We start from the raw sequence: 20996 nt of genomic DNA, 5'->3' as shown, positions 1-20996 counted from the left end.
CCCCAAATCATTGAAGATATCACAAAGCAGTAACAATTAATTTAACATTATTTAAAATATCAATCTAACATCCAAGGATGTTGTACCAACCACTTTGCGAATCAGTGACCTAACTACAGTGGAGGTGCACACACATGTGAGCAGCAAGTAAAATAAAACAAACAAAACAATGCAGAGGGGGTGGGGTGGGGGGGTGTTTGTAACGGATCACAGGATTAGTATGCAAAAATGCTATTTTTAACATGCATAGTTATGATGGCAAGGTTCTAGACAAAGTTTTGATATAGCTGACGGTGTAATGGTTACCATTACTGCCTCACAGCACGTAGGTCTTGGGTACGGTTCCCACTACAGCCCTGTGTGGAGTTTGTATATTCTTCCTGTGCTTGCGTGGGTTACTACTGGGTACTCCGGTTTCCTCCCACACTCCAAAAATATACTGGTAGGTTAATATGCTCCCATCAAGACTAGAGCTCCCAAAAACTAGTGTGTGTGTGTTGAGCATGTGATAGGGAATATAGAGCGTAAGCTCCGCTGGGGTAGGGACTGATGTGAATGGTCAAAATATTCTCTGTAAAGTGCTGCAGAATATGTGTGCGCTATATAAATTACTGGTAATAAATAGCTATAGAAATGAAAATAGGAAAATACACAGTATGCTAAAACAGAACTTTTATTTTAGTTTTAACAAGGTGACAAAATTCTTAGCAATGTTAAATTGAATGTGCCTGAACTAGTATGCATGCTATCAATTTACTAGGGACAAATAACAAAATGGAGGCATCACTTATTTCATCATGGTCCAGTTTCTCACAAACATTACTTCACCCCATAATTAGGATGCTTCAAATGTGTGTTGGTGACAGGTCCACCAAGTGACAAGATAAGCTAACCGGGCACAGACAATGTATACTATTCCTCACAACTGCAAACAAATAACCTTCTGCATATTTCATGAATACTTATCTTGCTAATGAGAACACTGTATGGGTGCAGTTCTCTCTTTATTAAACATGTTAAGATAAATATGGAAGTATATTATATAATGGAATCTAGTGTCTCATTATTATTTTCTCTAGTAAAAATGTCTCAGTTTTTCTATTTTTATAAAGAGAGTGAAAAGCACAAATGCAGACCACAAACTATTAGGCTTCAGTCAGTTATTCCTCAGCACCCACAGTACTGCGAGTATAGTGGTGACTAATACCAACAGAAGCTATACAGTGGGGCTCGCTGAGATGAGGGCTGGCCTTTTTCAACGCATAACTGTTAAATAAAGTGCAATCAACATAAACTTTGTCAAACCATTAAAAAATGTAATACAGCAATTTTCTTTTGGATGATATATTAACGTATAATAAAGATGTTGCAAATTAGTACATATTATATTGCATCTGCTGGCACATCTTGTTTCCACAGGAACTCCTCGGCATACTGTTTTTCTGCACTGCAATTAGCAGAGCATGTATATACCGCCAGAATACCCCAATCAATGCTTTCTTGAAGGCTGTCCACTTTTAAATGGTTTAATAACTGCGGCATTACCTGGAACAAACAAAATCATAGTAAGCAGCAGTTGCTCAAAGGAACAAATAAGCTAGGCTTCAGGGAAATAACTCGTATTACACAAATGAGCAGCCAATAATCTGGACATTTTAAGGAAAACCAATAATAGTTGTGCTGCCAATAACACGTGTGAAATTAAAGCTGTTTTGAGATTAGGTCAAATAAGCATTCTGGCCTCTTTGGGAAAAGATCTAGAGTGTGGGTGGTTGGAGTTCTCATACAACGTTTATACTTCTGTACAGAGCAGCACTCCAGCTTTTCCCGCAGTACATTTACATCAGCACCTGCTGAAAGCAGAGAGTGCTTGTGTACCTTGAGGCACGCAGGACGGACCCATCTCAGCACAGATATGCTAAAGTGCTTACACAGCACAATGTGTGCACTTTATAAATAAGGTCCACACATTGTATAGGAATACGAGCGCCTATAAACAGTTTTACCATTCCACAAATATACATCTGTCAGGGAAAAGGTTATGAGAGTGGTTATTTTACAATAAGTTTTTTTTTTTTTTAACACCAGATTCCATATCCAGGTGCGATGCTCGCCATGGGTCTTCTTACCGCATTAGATAGACCCTGGCACATTATCCATCTTAAAACAATGAACAAAGCAGCTCTCACCTAATGTATTGTGCATTATGTAGATTATCATGAGTAGTGTGCATAAGATCATTATTATCACATCACCTATTATCCAAACACGCTTGGATAATATGAAATTTGAATGGAAATGTTTGCTGCAATTTTCAATGTCCTAGCATTAGCACCGAAATGTGCTCAATTATCAGTATATAATACTTTCATGTAAGAGGAAGGTGGTTAGCAGCACAGTAGCATCCAATTGGAGTCAGACTATAGGCTAGACAAGTTCTGCTCCATGAACAAAGTTGTTACAAACAACTTATAAACACTGGCTCAGATATAACGGAGGTCTATTGGCAGTCACTTATAGACGCACAAACAACTACATTATTCCTGTTTAAGTATCAGGTAAGGTGATGATCACATGCAAAGTTACGTACATGAACGCTATAACCAAAGACTGCTGCTCGCATGAAAGTGGTATGTCAGTTTCTATTTTGTGGCCATTGAATTTTATGCTGCCTCATTTGGAATAAACGTGGCAGTATTTTATGTCTGATTCTACCCATAAACAAGAGGCAATTTCCCTCCTCCACTTTATGGGACAAAACAGAGTATCTTATGGAATAAAAGTGCATTAGTGTTTTTGAAATTCCCATTTGTTATCCATAGCAAATACACATTTAAAAATAGTACCAAATATAGAGACAGTAGGCTGCGGGTTACAGTGTACATAGTGATAATGTTACTGTTACTTTTTCGGCAAGTACACTTCTTTAAAGGTTACTCTTTGGTCTTATGTAGAGCATAATATCTATATATGATAATTATTTTGGAAAGCATCTATTTTGCTTGATGAATCCATCTAGATACCACTTTCCAAGTGAAATCCAGCCCTGTAATAGGTTCTATAATGTGGACAGAAGTAAGAGCAAAGTGTTACATTTGACATATGCCCAGTTTACATTTGAACAAGCTGGGCCGTTCTCCAGGCAAGTGATAGTTCTTGCAACATTAAAGGCATGAGCTGTGAAAATGGGTAAACACTCTTGAAAATGAATGCAACTTTTTTTTTTTACTGTTAGTGCAAGTAATTGTATTGCCTGACAATCTGTCATGCACTGTTCTAAAACTGTAACCACTTGCATAAAAGTTTAGAACATTGGAGTTATTTAGCAAATGTATAAAAAGCGCATTTAAAATAGGCCAACAAGTGAAAAGTGCAAAACGCTGGATAGGTGTAAATGAGACCTAAAACCTAGACGGTATTTCTGAATGACAGGTGGTGTAGTGGTTAGCATTACTGCATCAGCACTCAGGTCAGGAGTTCAATTCCTGTCCAAGGCATTATCGGTGTGGGGTTTGTATATTCACCCCATGCTTGTGTGATATTGATTCCTACCAAACTATACACTATAAATGTCGCTAAATAGCATTATAGGTCGCACAAGAAATTATTGCTTTCCAGACTTGGATTGTGGTTCCGAAGCACAAAAAAATATTATTCACCAAAAAGGAGATAGTTACACACTGTGATCTAAATACAATTAGTGCAAAAGATTATACATAAACATGGTACAGTTAATACATTATGCAAGCGCTCTGGATCCAGATTTCCGGCATCAAAGGTGAAGCCTCTGTCAACAGAAAAAATATGATGACTGACTAGCAGGTTCAGGGAGCTTGCATATAAACCCTTGCAGAGATAGGCAATACAATAGAACAAGTTGGCATAATCCCATTGGTTCTTCTTCCTGGTTCTCCTGTTACAATGCAGTTCATAGGTCAGTTTGTTTTGTAATAGTTCAACCTCCAACAGCTTCTTTGTGTCTGTTTTAACTAATCAATAGACACTACAGAGATACATTCTAACCTATAATTCATATCTTGCGAATGCCTGCTGCGATCTCCTTGCCGATGGAACCGGAAGTCTGCAAATAAACAGTGGTTTACAATAGCACCAAACACGATCTGCTTATCATGTACTAAACCTGAGATTTTAAATACAGTTGCTTCATTACATAATTAATAATGAATAAACCTTGAATATTAACTTTAATGCTAGGGAACCTTTTTAAGTAAGTGTGTAAGTGTAAGAATATTGTGCAGTTTCGCTAATATGTGTGGTGCGTTTGTGTTTGGATATTTATTTTTTATTTAATGTGTGTATGCATGTATGTCTATGCGTGTGTGTTATGCAATTCAGTGTATTTATGATGGATTTAATATATATATTATGCCTTTTTAACATATTTTAAAACTACAGTGCAAGGTGTTACAAGCAGTGAGGTTCACTTTCAAGCAGGGTGGAGACCCCCAGCTAACTGCCGTTGCCACTTCATCTGATAGCTAATTCAAAGGTTTTCCTCTGCCTATTTAGAATACACTTGTCAGTACTTCTTAAGCAAACCTCCGACCATTATTTCTAACTTCTCATTCAGACAAATTCAATTGTGCATATCAGTGTCTGGGTTATATTTCAATTGCCACAGCCATACTTGTCTGTATGCAGGGCTTCTCAATTTATATGTAAAACTCTCACAGTATACTGGTGTATTTTTTTTTTTTTTTTTAATTACTTTTCTCAGACATGTATACAGAAGCGGTTTCTCATTACTAAGTAAACCCTGCATGAACATTGTGTTTGTCAGTGTGAGTGTTGTATATTATTAACTAAACCCTGCATGAACATTGTGTTTGTCAGTGTGAGAGTGTTGTATATTATTAACTAAACCCTGCATGAATATTGTGTTTGTCAGTGTGAGTGTTGTATATTATTCGCTATTTAGTGTTGTGCGAACACTGGGTGAGTGCGCACACAATGGTGCGTCATGGATTATACCAACATAAATCGGACAGCGGACGACCAAAACGTGCGATAACAGTTGAATTGCGGTCACATGCAATTATTCGACAGTGCACACTTTGATAGCAAACAAGACGCTATCACAATTTTATCCTAGTTAGTCATGCATAATAAAATTATCTAATGTCCTATACGGTATGACACAGTTAGGTCATTGAACCGTTAGTAATGCGCCTCGGGAAGGGGTAAAACAACCCTTATACGCACTCAGCGGATCTATACGGGACCATGGGCAGGATGTGGGATCTCATTGAACCTATAAGAGTGGAGTGGGGAAAATGGAGACTACTTCAACTAGTATGTTTAAAGGAACACTTGCAATATTTTATCATACATGACCAATCCTAAGCAATCACCTGATTGTACACTCTAGTTCAGGATTGTAATATAGTGTGTCATTTACCTTCGTATCCATATTATTGCTACGAACCACCATCATGATTTCATTCTCCGTTAGTTTTAGAAGTACCTTTTCCACACTTCATCACAGTAGGAACACACCTGACACATAAGCCAATTACTAAGATGACAACCAGTATGAGGATCAGGAGTTTACCTATGCTAGCAACTATTTCCTGGACCCACTCTCCTAGACCGGAGAACCATTTCACTGGGTTCAACCAAGAAACCCATTCCTCTACTTCAGCCACTGAAGCATTATGGTTCTTCCGAAATTCCCATTTTAACTGCAAAATTTCATCCATCTTCCGGTCTATCACCTCCTTGGGGTCGCCAGAATCGTTTGTGATGTAGGTGCAACACTTTACACCAAATTGGGTGGCCAAAGTTACACAATACCCTCCAGTGACAGCTGTTAAATAATTTAACACTAGTCTATGTTGCACAAGTTCTTTCTTATAAGCTTGAAACTCCCTACCTGTATACTTAAACGTGTCATCATATATCTCGGTGATATTATCTCTTAATTTAGCAAGATCTTGAATATATCTGAAATTTAGTGCACCCCGAGCGATCCTGGTGGGATCCAATGAGACAAACTTGAAAGCCAGTTGTTTCACCAATTAACTGTGTGGCTTTATGTACATCACCAGGTATCATATTTCTTTTGTCTCTATGTTCATACTGTGTGTGAAGATATGGTGATGGTGTGTTCTTATGAATACCAAGCATTTCACCAAGGGTCATAACCTCTGGGAGTACTCTTCCCAGATAACACAAACCTTCGGAACTCAGAGAGCCACTTATACGCTTTTCTACCACATATAAAATATACATGATCGGGGAGAACATAAAGGAATAGAATGCAACATGATCATCCAACACATTTCCTTAACAAATTATCCTATCTCAGGTTCTCCCATCTGGCTAACACAAGTTTCTGGTTGTATAACCCTGGCACAGTACCCTTCTGGTACTCTGCCAACCATTTCTTTGATGTTACTTAATGTATACCGATACTGGAAGTGTCTCCCATTTAACCTAATTGTGTAACAGTTCAAAATTTATAGGCTCATAATCAGATCTTAGTGAGAAGGTCATCGTCTGGTTATTCCTAGTCACCTCCCAACTTCCTGGTTTATTGGAGTTGGTGATGTTCAAACATAAAAGTGATTTATCTACTTGGTACTGGTGGAGTTTAAAATGAGGTGGTTTGGACTTAAGAATTTTACATCCAGTGCATCCCCTCTTTGCAGTTCTAAGACCTCAGAGACATTTAATGGGAATGGCACTAACCCTACATTATGCTGTCCCTGAGGCACATGAGAACACACCCAACAGTCAGTCTGGTTTAAAACTTTGCCCACCATAGTATGATAATCCTCTAAAGGATACCAACCCCAATACTGGCTATACTTAGGTTGGTACTGTTGGATGCATCTCTCATCGAATACGGATCCACAAAATTCACACATACAATAATCCTCAGACGATAGACCCTCACACTGTCTCCGAGTTTCCAGAATAACAGATCTCTTAACAATTACTGTACTGGGTTTGGTCAGGTACCGCCCTTGTGACTGTATTGCCCCTTCTCCCAACTGCACTCCATTGATATCACCATCAGCTCCCCTCTCCATCCTATGTCTCAGCCACAGAAATGAGACATCTCCAGACAAATTAAAATTAGATAAACCCAGGAAGACCCCCTCCCATAATCACAGCCTGCCACTCCATTGCTGCAATAGTGGTCTGTATATTTCTCTAGCTCAGGTGTTCCACTGCAGTCACCAACTCTTCCGGAACAGGCTCGCAATCGACAGGTCCACGTTATCTGCCTTGATTCCGCCTTGTATCTCCTCCGTGTGATTAACCTTTCTGCAGTGGCTGGAATGGACCCAGGTATCTCTCTCGGCTACTTTCTCAGATGTCGTACTTGTCAGCAGCACCTGATACGGTCCTTTCCACCGGTCAAACAACCTGAACGCAAGAAATTACGGATCATTACATACTCTCCAGGTTCAACATCATGACAGTTTGTCTCAGGCATATCAGGTGACAATATTTTCAATTGCTTACTCATTGTTATAAGATACTTTACAGTTACCTCATTGTTACTTTTCAAATCCTCCTGCGGACTTATAATCAAATGAGTTTGTCTACCAAACAGTATTTCAAAGGGGGACAGATTGAGAGGGGGTCTAGGAGTTGTCCTGATACTATGAAGGACAAGTGGTAGTGCTTTTGGCCAACCCAGTCCAGTTTCCGCCATGATTTTACTTATTTATTTTTAATAGTCCCGTTCATCCTCTCCACCTTGGCACTGGCTTGCTTTCGGTAGGGGGTATGCAGTCTACTATTATTACTCATCAACCTACACATGTTCTGGAAGACATCACCTGTGAAATGAGTACCCCTATCACTTTCAATAATTCTAGGGATATCTGCATACAAACTCCTGTACAGCCTTTTTGTCAGTGAATACAGCAGTATTAGTGGCAGCTGGATACGCCTCTTATCCAATTAGAAAACACATCTGCACAAACTAATACATACTTAAGATTCCTGCAGGGTGGTAACTGGATTAAATCAATTTGTATTACCTGAAAAGGTCCATCTGTCGGAGGGATGTGTGATGACTCTTACAGTATTGTTTTCCCAATGTCAGACCGCCTCAGACAAGCTTGGTAATATGCCTTGGGAGCCACTGGCTTACCTTGTCCATCTCTCCAGAGTCCAGAGGACTCTGGCTCACATCCCTTTGATCTCCAGACTGCCTTTTCCTGAATGGAACACAAATTTTGCATCTCAATTAATTTCTGCATATCACCAGTTTGAAAAACCACCCTTTGATCAACCGTAATCCTATTCTTAAACCTGCTGCCCCTTTTTGCAGCTTTGTTTGCCCTGTTATTGGAACAGCTGTTAACAGTAATGTTGTAGCCCCTGGGTTTAGACAAAGTCCCAAGTATTTGACCCACATCTGGCATGGCCGTAGCTTGTCCTTTGCAATCTTGTGCCCTGTTTATGAGAAATGAAGTACGACAGTTTAGTATCATTAAACATGACAAACAAAATCAGACCACAACAATAAATCATCTACATATCAGATCCATTGCTTTAAAAACATGCCCTGTATAGTTTCAGTGCAGATATACTACAGGGATTAGTGTGCTTCAGTTCTTAATCTCAAAGTTTACTGTAAACAAGGACACTTGATTTTACCAACATGTACAACGACTTGAGGCTTACATACGCTTATTATAATTCCAATGTCCTAGAGGTGACTTAAAACTTTTTTTTTTTATTTATTGGTGGACTTACTCTTTAAGTGCTAATAATATTCCCCCTCCTGCCACACTCTCCACTGCTGCCCCTGCTGGTTGCAGATTAACATCTTGGGCAATGGCTGAATTTACGGTGGATTCATCATCATCTATAATTACATTTTCCTGTGGGTGACTTAAATCAGGGTAGAAGTTACTTATTACGAATTTTTTAGCAATGATTTTTGAGATTGACTACCTTTACCCTCCATCCGCATAGGTCGGAGGTGATGCGCGTGAACTACTGACATTACCTTCCGTTACGCTATCTTGCTGTGTGTGCTATTTCGCGGTGCGCACACAACGTTGCTTAGCACTGTGTGCGCACTGTCCTGCATCGTGCACGCAATGCTGGTTTGTGTCGCATGCACACCCCTAAGCCACGTATCCCACTCGTGCTACCACTTTAAACAATCGTTATACTTTATCTTTTTCTTTCGAGAGTGCACCATACAGATGCTATCTCGGACATTGTTCAATACCTCCTTATCAAAGCTGCCAATTCTGGGAAACTGTTTCACACTCATTCTTGTCATTTTAAACCATACATCACTAGCGTTCCCGCGAGGCTGTTTTAGTGGGGCGCGGCGCCCTGCCCTCCTTCTGGAGGGCAAAAAGCACCCTGCCCTCCTTCTGGAGGGCAAAAAGCACCCTGCCCTCCAGGAGGAGGGCAAAAAGCACCCTGCCCTAACAGCCTACGGGAGCCGTTCTCACCCGCAGGACGCAGCGGGTGGACAAACATGCGGTGATCCGGTCACCACCGGGCAATAGACGCCGGGCGCATGCGCCCGGAATCTATTCTCCCTTTCTGCAGCGCTTGAGGGCTGCCCGGCATGTCCGTAAGCGCCGGGCACGCCCCCAAGTAGGACGAAAAGGGGACGCGTCTTATAGACACGCCCCCTTTTCATAACCACTCCCCCTTCTCGGGCGCACCTTTGGCGCGGGCACAAGATTGCCCTCTCTAGCTCCGGCACCCTGCCTGCCGCCGGAGTTAGAGGGAACACTACATCACAGTACATAGTTGCATACGCACCGTACTTAGTATGCATAATATGTCGTGCCGAACCAATCGGCGCTTCCAAGAGCAGTACATCAGCCATCAGCTAACATCTCTACGGTTTACTTGGCTCCCATCTTGGGAAAATTACACTAAACTTTTCAATAGAGATTTAAATCGGTGAAAGAATGCCAAGGCTACTTCCACTTACCTGTGTACGATATTAACAGGTTGCGCCCACACAACTATGGAAGAACAACCAGGCTGCTTCCACGCACCTAAGCCCTTTTTGAGTACTTTGCACTGCTAGAATTTAAGCATTCCAATAACACTTACCCTTTTCAGTGATTTCGTCCACCACTACCCAGTTCACAATCACAATATACCACAACTGTGTGGTTCAATCACAATGCCCAATAACCCTAATTGATCACTGGATGCTGCGATCACACTGAGAGCCGATGCCTAACACAAAACAACAACTACACCTGCTGTGTGTATAGACTTCGGTATCTACTACCGAGCCACTAAGCAGACACCAGGCGCCTAGCCCCTAAGGGTCCTATGATACCCCTAGCTAGGGAACATGTTACCCCTACCAACACACGTTCACTGTTGCACACCTTTTCCTGCACAGAAAAATAAGTTTTCCCAGATATGGCAGCACCGATTAAAATCTTTAAAACAATGCTATCGCGCTATCAATATCACAATGCAATCTCAACGGCTTAGTTTAAACACACGGCAGCAATCCAGGAAATACATATACAATATTGTGCGACTAGTCACATACACAATAATGCGACCTCTACACAAAACGTATTATTACCCTTACACTATTGTGCGACTTCCCCTTTTAACATTAAATTTTATCAATGAAGGAAAACAAAGTTTTTTCTCCCTTGTCCCTGGATTCTAATCAGCGCTCCTTGAACTCACACAATAACGGATAGCGGTCTCTCAGCAACAAAGTGGCAGGTATTCGAAGGCACAATGCGTTCTTTTCTGCATATGGCGCCTCCACCCTTTTGCCGAGATCGATAACCGTGTTACCGTGTGAATGGTAGCGTGATTTCACTATGAGCCCCCATCTATTGATTCCTACCTATCTATACACTCTAAATGTCGCTAAATAGCATTATAGGTCGCACAAGAAATAATTGTTTTCCAGACTTGGATTGTGGTTCTGAAGCACCAAAAGATATTATTCACCAAAAAGCAGATAGTTACACGATGTGATCTAAATACAATTAGTGCAAAAGATTATACATAAACAAGGTACAATCAATACATTACGCAGGCGTTCTGGATCCAGATTTCCGGCATCAAAGGTAAAGCCTCCGTCAACAGAAAGGACTGACTAGCAGGTTCAGGGAGCTTGCATATAAACCCTTGCAGAGCTAGGCAATACAATAGAACAAGTTGGCATAATCCCATTGGTTCTTCTTCCTGGTTCTCCTGTTACAATGCAGTTCATAGGTCAGTTTCTATTGTAATAGTTCAACCTCCAATATCTTCTTTGTGTCCGTTTTAACTAATCAATAGACACTACATACAGAGATACATTCTAACCTATAATTCATATCTTGCGAATGCCTGCTGCGATCTCCTTGCCGATGGAACCGGAAGTCTGCAAATAAACAGTGGTTTACAATAGCACCAAACACGGTCTGCTTATCATGTACTAAACCTGAGACCTTAAATACAGTCGCTTCATTACATAATTAATAATGAATAAACCTTGAATATTAACTTTAATGCTAGGTAACCTTTTTATGTAAGTGTGCAATGTGTAAGTGTAAGAATATTGCATAGTTTCGCTAATATGTGTGGTGCGTTTGTGTTTTGATATATTTATATGTTTTATTTAATGTGTGTATGCATGTATGTCTATGTGTGTGTGTTATGCAATTCAGTGTATTTATGATGGATTTAATATATATATTATGCCTTTCTAACATATTTTAAAACTACAGTGCAAGGTGTTACAAGCAGTGAGGTTCACTTTCAAGCAGGGTGGAGACCCCCAGCTGACTGCCATTGCCACTTCGTCTGATGGCTAATTCAAAGGTTTTCCTCTGCCTATTTAGAATACACTTGTCAGTACTTCTTAAGCAAACCTCCAACCATTGTTTCTAACTTCTCATTCAGACAAATTCAATTGTGCATATCAGTGTCTGGGTTATATTTCAATTGCCACAGCCATACTTGTCTGTATTGCGGGCTTCTCAATTTATATGTAAAACGCTCAAAGTATACTGGTGTATTTTTTTTTTCAATTACTTTTCTCAGACATGTATACAGAAGCTGTTTCTCATTACTAACTAAACCCTGCATGAATATTGTGTTTGTCAGTGTGAGTGTTGTATATTATTTGCTATTTAGTGTTGTGCGAATGTGTGGATACGTGCGCACACTGGGTGCGTGCGCACGCAATGGTGCGTCATGGATTGTACCAACATAAATCAGACAGCAGACGACCAAATCATCCGATAACAGCTGAATTGCGGTCGCATGCAATTATTCGACTTCGACAGTGGATTTCCTCTAACACTCCAAAAACATACGTATATTAATTAGCTTCTGACAGAATAATTAACCCTAGTCTGTATATATGGTAGGGAATATAGCTTATAAGCTCCACTGATGTGAATGACTGAAATATTTTCTATAAAAGAGCTGTGTAATATATACAAATATCCAAACACAAGGTGAGTTTTGCTTTATTACCTGGAATTCAAATAGCCTTTTGACTCCACAGGTACAGTTAGGGATATCATCTTTTTCTGGGACATTTTGGAGTGAAATCCACAAAGGATCCCCACCTCGGCAATATCTCAATACCTAAAGAAAAACATATATTACATAACCAACCGTCTGTTCGCTACATAATATCACAGGCACATTTTGAAACATGTATCGAAACAAAGCGCAGATGAGTGTGAATATAACAGATTAACTATGTTGATCAATATAAAAATAATTAAAAAAAACTGATCGCAGAAAAAAAAAAAAAACCAAACAAACAAAGAAATGAATGCCAATTAAACAAAAATCAATCCAAACAGCCAATAAAATATAACTTCCATTCCAACCACTTAAAAACTTGACCCATTCTGTTGCTACAGTAGCAGGAATTCATGCAGCTGTAACTAAAGTTGTAGTTACATTTTAAGTTGTGAGATACTGCCAACTATGCATCACAATAGTGTAGCATTACATTTCACTACCAGCCAATAGTCACCCACGGCAGAACTATAAATCACACTAGTGTACCACTGCATTTCACTAACAGGCAATAGTCACCCACGGCAGAGCTATAAACTACAATAGTGTAGCACTACATTTCACTACCAGCCAATAGTCACCCACGGCAGAACTATAAATCACAGTAGTGTACCACTACATTTCACTAACAGGCAATAGTCACCCACGGCAGAACTATGCATCACAGTAGTGTACCACTACATTTCACTACCAGCCAATAGTCACCCATGGCAGAGCTATAAACTACAATAGTGTAGCACTACATTTCACTACCAGCCAATAGTCACCCACGGCAGAACTATAAATCACAGTAGTGTACCACTAAATTTCACTAACAGGCAATAGTCACCCACGGCAGAACTATGCATCACAGTAGTGTACCACTGAATTTCACTAACAGCCAATTGTCACCAACGGCAGAACTGTAAATCACAGTAGTGTACCACTGAATTTCACTAACAGCTGATTCCTCATTTTGGGCTTGATTCAGAGACGGACGGTAATGCAAACGCAACTGCATGTCTCATGGTTGGCAGTTGCTAAAATATGTTAATGCTTTCCAAAGCACAGTCAAGCATAGGGAAGCCCACTGTTGCCTTCTCATATCCGTACAACAGTGTAAACATCAGTACCATCGACGCACAGCAGGCAGCCATGCTTCATATGCGGAAAGTCTGACCAGCCACAGACTCGGCAGCTTTCCTGACACACAGAGCTCTCATGCTGCAAAAAGATCGCAATGCCTAATTTATGCAGGCCCATAAAACGGCGTTCAAACGATCAGATACACCTGCGTTTGCCTAGTCATCCCCAGTTACCTCCCCTAAATACTGACTGTCAATACTTTACAAATGGGTCCTCTATGCAACCATAAATGCAAACCAATCCCTACACATGCACAGTGCGGCTTTCACGCATACGCAATGGCAAACAATCGCTCGATCTGCGTAAAAATCGGAATTGCGTCCATCTCTGAATCAGGCCCCTAGTTTGCACGGTGGATGGCTAGCTCTTCTATCACATGCGACTGTGGGGAAGTTGGTGACATCACTGATGGCAATTGTCAGCAAGTAATGGCCAAGCAAGGGGTCACTAGTAATGTTTCTTACCTGTCAAACCGTAACGCAGGTGTCTTAAGGCGAGCTGAGGGAGGACAGAAACCTCCCGTGGAGCAAGATTGTGACTTGGGAAATGTTTATTTTATCATCATAAAACATACATTTATATCACAACTGACTGTCTCTCCTTTCTATCCACAAAATGTATCCACAGCAGAGTATGGTGTATGCCCTCCCAAGGTGCATTGGTCTAGGTTTTCTTGTCTCTGGGGGAATGGTAATTGATTTGATAGTTGATGATTGGACCCTGACCAACTGCTTAGAATGTTAAACTGAAACATCCTGAAATGCAAGCTTGCAAACTGGATTGCTTTGAATGTAAAAAACGATCTTCCCTAGTAGTTTCATAGAACAGAGAACTGATGAGTTTCTGAGCTCTAAAATCTTTTTAACTAGATTTTGAATATCTCTGAGGTTTTATTCTGGTAGAAAAACTCGCCAATTCTGTATTGAACCTGAGGCCCAAAATTCCATCTGAAGACTGGGAACCAACTTGGATTTTTTGCAATTGATAACCCAGCTGTGTCGCTGTAAGATTTATAGTGCCCTTAAAAGGTTCGCCTGAAATGTAAACTCTGAATCTGCTTTGAACACTATATAATCTAAATAAGGAATCATCTTTAGTCCCATCCTCCTCATCTCCTTTTCCATTCATGGCTGACCTTATGGACTCCATTCTGAGTTTGTCTATCCTCAGTTTTGTGTTTAAATACTTCAATTTTAAAATGGTCATCTGGTTTAAAAACAAATTGGACTAAAACCCAATTTTTCTTTGATATTTTGGTACTGGGAGGATTACCTTTGAATCTTGAAGAACCTTTATTGCCTGACCTAACTTGAGAAATTTTTGTCTGTCGTTTGGCCATCTTTTTTGCAAAAAATCTTTTCCAGTGGTGTAACCGCAAGACTGACAGTAACCCTTTTCTATTATGTCTGTTACCCACTAGTCCGATCAAGATATCCTCCATTTGTACTTGAATGATAGTAAATGGGCACCAGCCCGAGATACCTCTTAGATATATATCCCTATGATGTACGGGATATACACCGACAGTTTTGAAAACAAAAAGGCAGTATAAATACAGCAGCTAGTATCACAGTCACAAACAATGCATAAATATAATCAAATGCTAATGCAAATAGACTCTGAATCAACTGACCAGTCCCCTCAGGGGTATTGGTAGGATAGAGTGCTATATACCTGACCCAAGGTAGAGGTATACAGGGAGACAGACCTAACCTCTGAAACCAACAGCTTTCAGCAGCGCACCCAAGGTGGACTGTGAGCGTCTCACACATGAGGTGGTAACAAACCAGACGCGGAAATCCGCAACAGGAAGTTTCGTCTGGGTTGGGGGAGGAGCGGCCAGGGGATTTTGACAGCACGGGTACGCTGGCTTCACAGTAGTAGACGCTCCTAGTGCGTCTACTACCCGTCCCCGGCGACAGACGATACTTGCTACGCACCAAACCAAAAAACTAAATGCCTGTGGCTGGGGGCGGGGTATATAGGGAGGAGGACCTGTGCATGCTGGGAGCTTCAAAGCTGTAAGCAGTTTGGTGCAATGGATCACTCCAACTACATACCCCAAGGTAGATCCTTTGGACCCTGAAGAAGAAAGTAGCAATAGGCTTGGAAACCTGAAAGTGTCTACTAGGTTCCACGCCTCCGCCAGGAGGTCTTCTAGCTTTGCTGAAGACGGAAATTCCGCCACTGTCTTTTTCTGTCTCTTAAAAACAGGTGCCTTGGATCTAGGAAGTTCCTCCACTAGTAGAAAATAATTTACTGTATTGATGGGAGCCTCTACTGGGAAGACAGCCTCCTCTGGGACAGAAGACGTCTCCACATCTGAGGTAATAGTAGCACTAGCCTCACCCTCTGATTCCAAACCGCCGTGATAAAGTGGAGCTTTCGCGTGGAGCAGGCCAACGTCTAGGAGCCCTATCCATATCAAGCATTTGCTGAAAAGACATGGACAGCTGAGCCAACCCCTGGACTGAGCAAAAGTCTGCATCCAGGGTGGCTCTGCCATTGGAAGCTGTGGCACAGTGACAGGTGGCACTGGAACTGTCACGCAGTCTACAAACTGTGACATTACCCGAATTATCTTTGACACCCATGCCAGTTCTTGGCTAGAATCCATGGGCAAATTCAGCTGTTGTAGGGCCCCAAAGCAACTAACACACAGGCAGTCGTACTCCGGATCCTGAGGAAAAACGACAAACTTTTTACAAGTGCGCGATACTGTAGTGCCTACCTTAGTAGTCTTATTTCTGGACATCCTGAGAGTCGCAGAAATCTCTACACTCCAAAATAATAAGTGAGGTGTAAAGTAAAAAGGGGTCTTTAGGTAGTGTCATATACTAGCAGGTACAGGGACAAAGGTAACACACAGACCACTGTATGCAGAATGTGGGCTAAGGAGCTCAACAAACCAGCCTAAAGTAGCAGGAAGGAGCAAATAATCTAGTTGCTGGGAGCAAGCTATGAGGGGAGACTGGAGTCCTGCTTCCATCTCCAACGCTGAGGCAGGCATTGTGGTAAAACAGTCGACCAGCATCTAGGAGGGGGAGGGGAGGATCTGCCTGGGGCTTACTGGCAGTGAAGGAAAAGCGCACCCCAGGGTTCGGGGAGGGGCTAAAATGCGGGGGTAACCATCTAACACAGTCCCCAATGAAAATGGTGCCCAGCTCCTGCCAGTACCAAACTCAAGCTGATGGCCTCTAAGCTGGGGTCGGGGAATAGAGGAGAGGAGCATGGGCTTGTGGGTAATATCATTAACTATTTAGTGCCCAGACTCTCCTCTCCAGGCTATACAAATGTCATCCCCGTGCCCCCTAGTGCAGGAAAAAGAAATATAAGTTTTCTATAGCGCAAGGTAACATTGTCCAGTGATCATAAGTACTTAGGGTACATATCATTTGAAAGAGGGGACTCACCTCTTTCTAAAATGAGTACCCCTAATTTTAAGGATGGCAGGTTGGGGGGGGGATCTTCCCCCATTTCTGGACTTCATGATTTTTTTTGTAGTGCAGTGGTATTGCCTGGTGATGGCACCGATGTGGGGGCACATCGTTTGAAAGATGTCACTTCTCCAGGGCGGCCCTGCTGATGCTCGGTACTCTCCACCGTTGATTAGTGCTGTTAAGGAGAAGGTAACTTGCTGTGAACTTTGTAGATGACAGGTGGGACTAGCAATTCACAGTTTTAATAGTATACGCGGATGACGAGCCCCAGTCATCCTCCCCATCAAAGGGGTTAAACACAAGAGCAAGACAGGGACCCCTTACACAGAGTGGTAAGTGCTTATTTTTATTGTTATAAATGCTACAGTGAAAACTGTTGACTTCTAAAACCTGTGTACTAACTCGCACACCCCATATAGCTGTCCATGGTGCTGCCTTTTGTATTCTTCGGGACAGACTAGGAGGGCTGGCTAGTTTTTAAGTGAATAGTAATGCATGCATACAACCTGCAGCTTTTCAGATTCATAAATAAACCAGTAATGCCACAGCAAGCATAGTACTGATATACAATAGTCTTATTCAAACATCTCTGGCTGTATCAAATCCTATTAGCCAGTGCCTTAAATATGTAAAATGTTCGTATAGTTGACTATAAAGAAGGAGCATCTGCTTAATCCTGATTTCCATTTTATCAGAGATGCAGTAGAAATACAAGACGAGCAGTGCATATAAGGGCTGATTCAGAGTTGGAATTAAGACAAAAACAAGCACGTTTCTTTGCACCTTGGCAAAACCATATTGCACTGCAGGTGCGGCAGATGTAAAATGTACAGAGATATATAGACTTGACTACACTCAAATCTATATTGCAGTGTAAAAATAAAATTTGCCCTGCAACCAATATTTAACCTGCATACATAAATAAAAAAAATAAAAAATAATAATAATTATTTGCACAGCTTGAATTGCAACATGGTTTATTCCAGGTGCAAAGTTACTTGCTTTTTCTGACTTGATACCAACTCTATAAATCAGCCATATAACCTTCATGTCTTACATATGAAACTATAAATCTGGGGGTTTAATGATCATTTAAATACCCCGAGTACTTTATAGTATAACCCCTCTCCCGACATGAGACTTAAGCATAGCCACCCAGGCTACACATATGAAAATTGAATTTTTAGTACTTACCGATAAACCCTTTTCTCCGAATCTATCTGGAGGACGCTGCTCACCATGAGCTGCTGGAAGAGGTATACAATCGGGAAGCCGGCTGCCTTAATACCGGCAGCTGGCTTCCCGACTGTCATATCCCGGCGAGGGATGAAATGCCGGGCGTGTAGATGTAGACGCCTGACATTTCCCCGACGCCGGGAGACTGGCGCCCGGCATCCCGATTGAAGGGATACTGGGCGCCGCAAGCAGACATGGGGGAGTTAGGGTTAGGCACCCCCGGGGGGGACTTAGAGTTAGGCCTCCCCCCGGCGGACTTAGGTTGAGGCAGCGGGGAAGGGGAGGTTAGGGTTAGGCACTTGGGGGGGAGGTTAGGGTTAGGCATCCCTAAGGAGGGTTAGGTTAGGTTAGTTAGTACTTACCTTTCCACGATTGGGATTTCCAGTGCTGTTGGGCTTCCGCTGCCGGGAACTCTGCTGTTGTCGGCCAGGTGCTGCCGGGAATATTTCATACCGATTCCCTGGAAGAGGCTGAAAGGAGCTGGCACATAATACAATCACTTAAAGACAAAAGCTCCTCCCCTCTGCAACCCCCTTTAGTTCAACTTTAAAAGAAGCCCTAAACCAACAACAGAATGAATGTAAATAGCAAAACAGTCAAAAAACAAGAATGTTGGGAATGCAGTGTCCCCCAGATGGATTCAGAAATACGGATTTAAGTGATAAGTACAAAAATCTAATTTTTTCATTCATCCAATCTGGGGGACATTGCTCACCATAGGATGCTCAAAAGTCGTCCTGAGGGGAGGATTAGCTCAGTCAACCTAAACGCAACAATAGTCCAGCTGAAGCTAGCATCCTTGGATGAGAACACCGGAAACCAAGAAAAGGTGGTGATCATATGGACAGAGTCCGCTACCTGCACAGCTGCTCCCAAGCAAAAAAGAAAAAAAAAAATACGCATTGCATAGAGGGAGCCTAATAGAAGCGGAAAACAAACCAGTCTGATCCCAGACACGAAAGAAAATATGGATGCCAGACACATATGCATAGACAAATTATGAATGAAGGATCAGCCACAAAGCTTGCACTACCACCAAAAACCCAGCAGGAAAAGGCACTCGACACAACCATAGAAGAAATACGGTTGAGAGCCCAGAAATCCCCCGTCGGTGAATCAAGATCAATGAACCAAACCAGTAACCACCACACAAAATGCCTAAGAAAACAGTGCAGTCCCTTGACTGAAAAAGCTCTAAAAAGGAGTTAACCAATCTGAGAAGCTAGAAACCCACCCCCCTCCCCCCAGATTCAGCACTCCGCATCTAACGCAATGGCAAAGCAAACAGTACCTTGAACAAGCCCAAACTACCATCTCTACAAAGAAATAAAAGAAATGGGTTGCAAGCAGTCCACTGCTAAGAGCAAGGAACATAAACCGACAGGTCAGAATATGCTCCCTGAGAATGAGAAATCAGGGAGTCCCAAAAGCTGCACACGCATGCAATCTAATGTGACTTGGACCCAGACCATGTACAGCATAAGCTGATGATACACACACACTGAGCCGTCAAGGATCCTCTATTGGACAACTGGCTCCTATTGACACACAATAAGGGTATTAGAAAATACCCTTAGTACAGGTGCTTATAACAGAATAAATTTATTAAAGGTAAGATCTCACCTGCAGCAATCTCAAAGACCACTTGCCAGTTGGTCATACAAAAAGGAAGAACCAATATGCAAACTATATTAGATTGCACCTGTGAGGATCACCATAAGCAAAATACAATCCATTCATAGATATAGTCCACAGAAAAGGCTTCTCTTATAACAAACAATTTATCACAAATAACAATAACACACACAGGGAGAAATGACACTAAGACACTTTTTTAGAGCTTTTTTCAATACATAAAACATAGGTCCACAGTGACTAAATAAAATAAATTAAATTATATTCTGCTGTCTTATGCCACAATAACAAAACACTCTATAATTAGTAAAATTAATAATAGGTTTGTGGTCTTAGTAGAGAATTCCACAGTTGTTATACATACTGTAGGATATCATGAGAGGAATACTAAAATCAGTTCTGGTATTAGGAAAAAATATATATATATTTGCCACTGATACAGTATATTCCAGATGCTTTAAAAATTGATTGGATAACTGTTCTCAATAGTAAAAATCAGTACAATATATGCCTGGTAGAGATGCCTCAGAACAGTGTTTATCGCAATGTCTCAAAGTGTTACAAGGTTTCCCACCTGGGACTGGTATTAGTGTCACTACTGAAAACTCACCGCCTGGCTAGAGTATCCTCTGCATGCAAAGAGGAATGTGGTGGCAGATGGTGTCAGTGTCTGGACCTCGACTGCTGAAGTCACCCAGCATAAGGGTAGGCAACAGAGCGGCTCTTGAAGTTCTCCATGTTGCACACTGACTGCAGGGGGACCTGGCAATAGAGGAGACCGGTATTGTCTCGGATTTCAGCAGCCAAATAGCTTGGAGACAGAGTGGCTCCTTGAGTTTCCAGCAAGCACAATGACTGCAACGGGATCCGGCAACGGAAGAAACAGATAGTGTGCCGCCTCCAGTACTATTAGCCGGATAGTGGGAAAGCAAACAGACTAATCAAATCTCCCATTCCTCTCAGTCGACAAATGTCAGCGGCTCCTATTGGACAACATATTGCAGTCAGAGGACATGGACTCCCTCCAAAAAGGGA

The 20996-nt window shown here is 41.6% G+C and overlaps 1 protein-coding gene across 1 annotated transcript in view; it reads right to left on the bottom strand.

Annotated features, from left to right (window-relative positions):
• Nucleotides 1-655: 655 nt before the first annotated feature.
• Nucleotides 656-20996, bottom strand: part of PDCD2 (programmed cell death 2) — a 53553-nt gene continuing 33212 nt past the window's right edge. Inside the window, exons 5-6 of the mRNA XM_088457408.1 lie at nucleotides 12469-12582; nucleotides 656-1545 (exon numbers count right to left, since the gene is read on the bottom strand). Of these exons, the coding sequence (XP_088313534.1) occupies nucleotides 1384-1545; nucleotides 12469-12582 (276 nt within the window). The 3' untranslated portion in view covers nucleotides 656-1383. The remainder of the gene's footprint in view (nucleotides 1546-12468; nucleotides 12583-20996) is intronic.

This window comes from Taudactylus pleione, unplaced genomic scaffold (genome assembly GCF_031769625.1).
Source record: "Taudactylus pleione unplaced genomic scaffold, aTauple2 ptg000760l, whole genome shotgun sequence".
NCBI lineage: Eukaryota > Metazoa > Chordata > Amphibia > Anura > Myobatrachidae > Taudactylus > Taudactylus pleione.
This window is presented reverse-complemented; position numbering and strand designations above follow the sequence as displayed.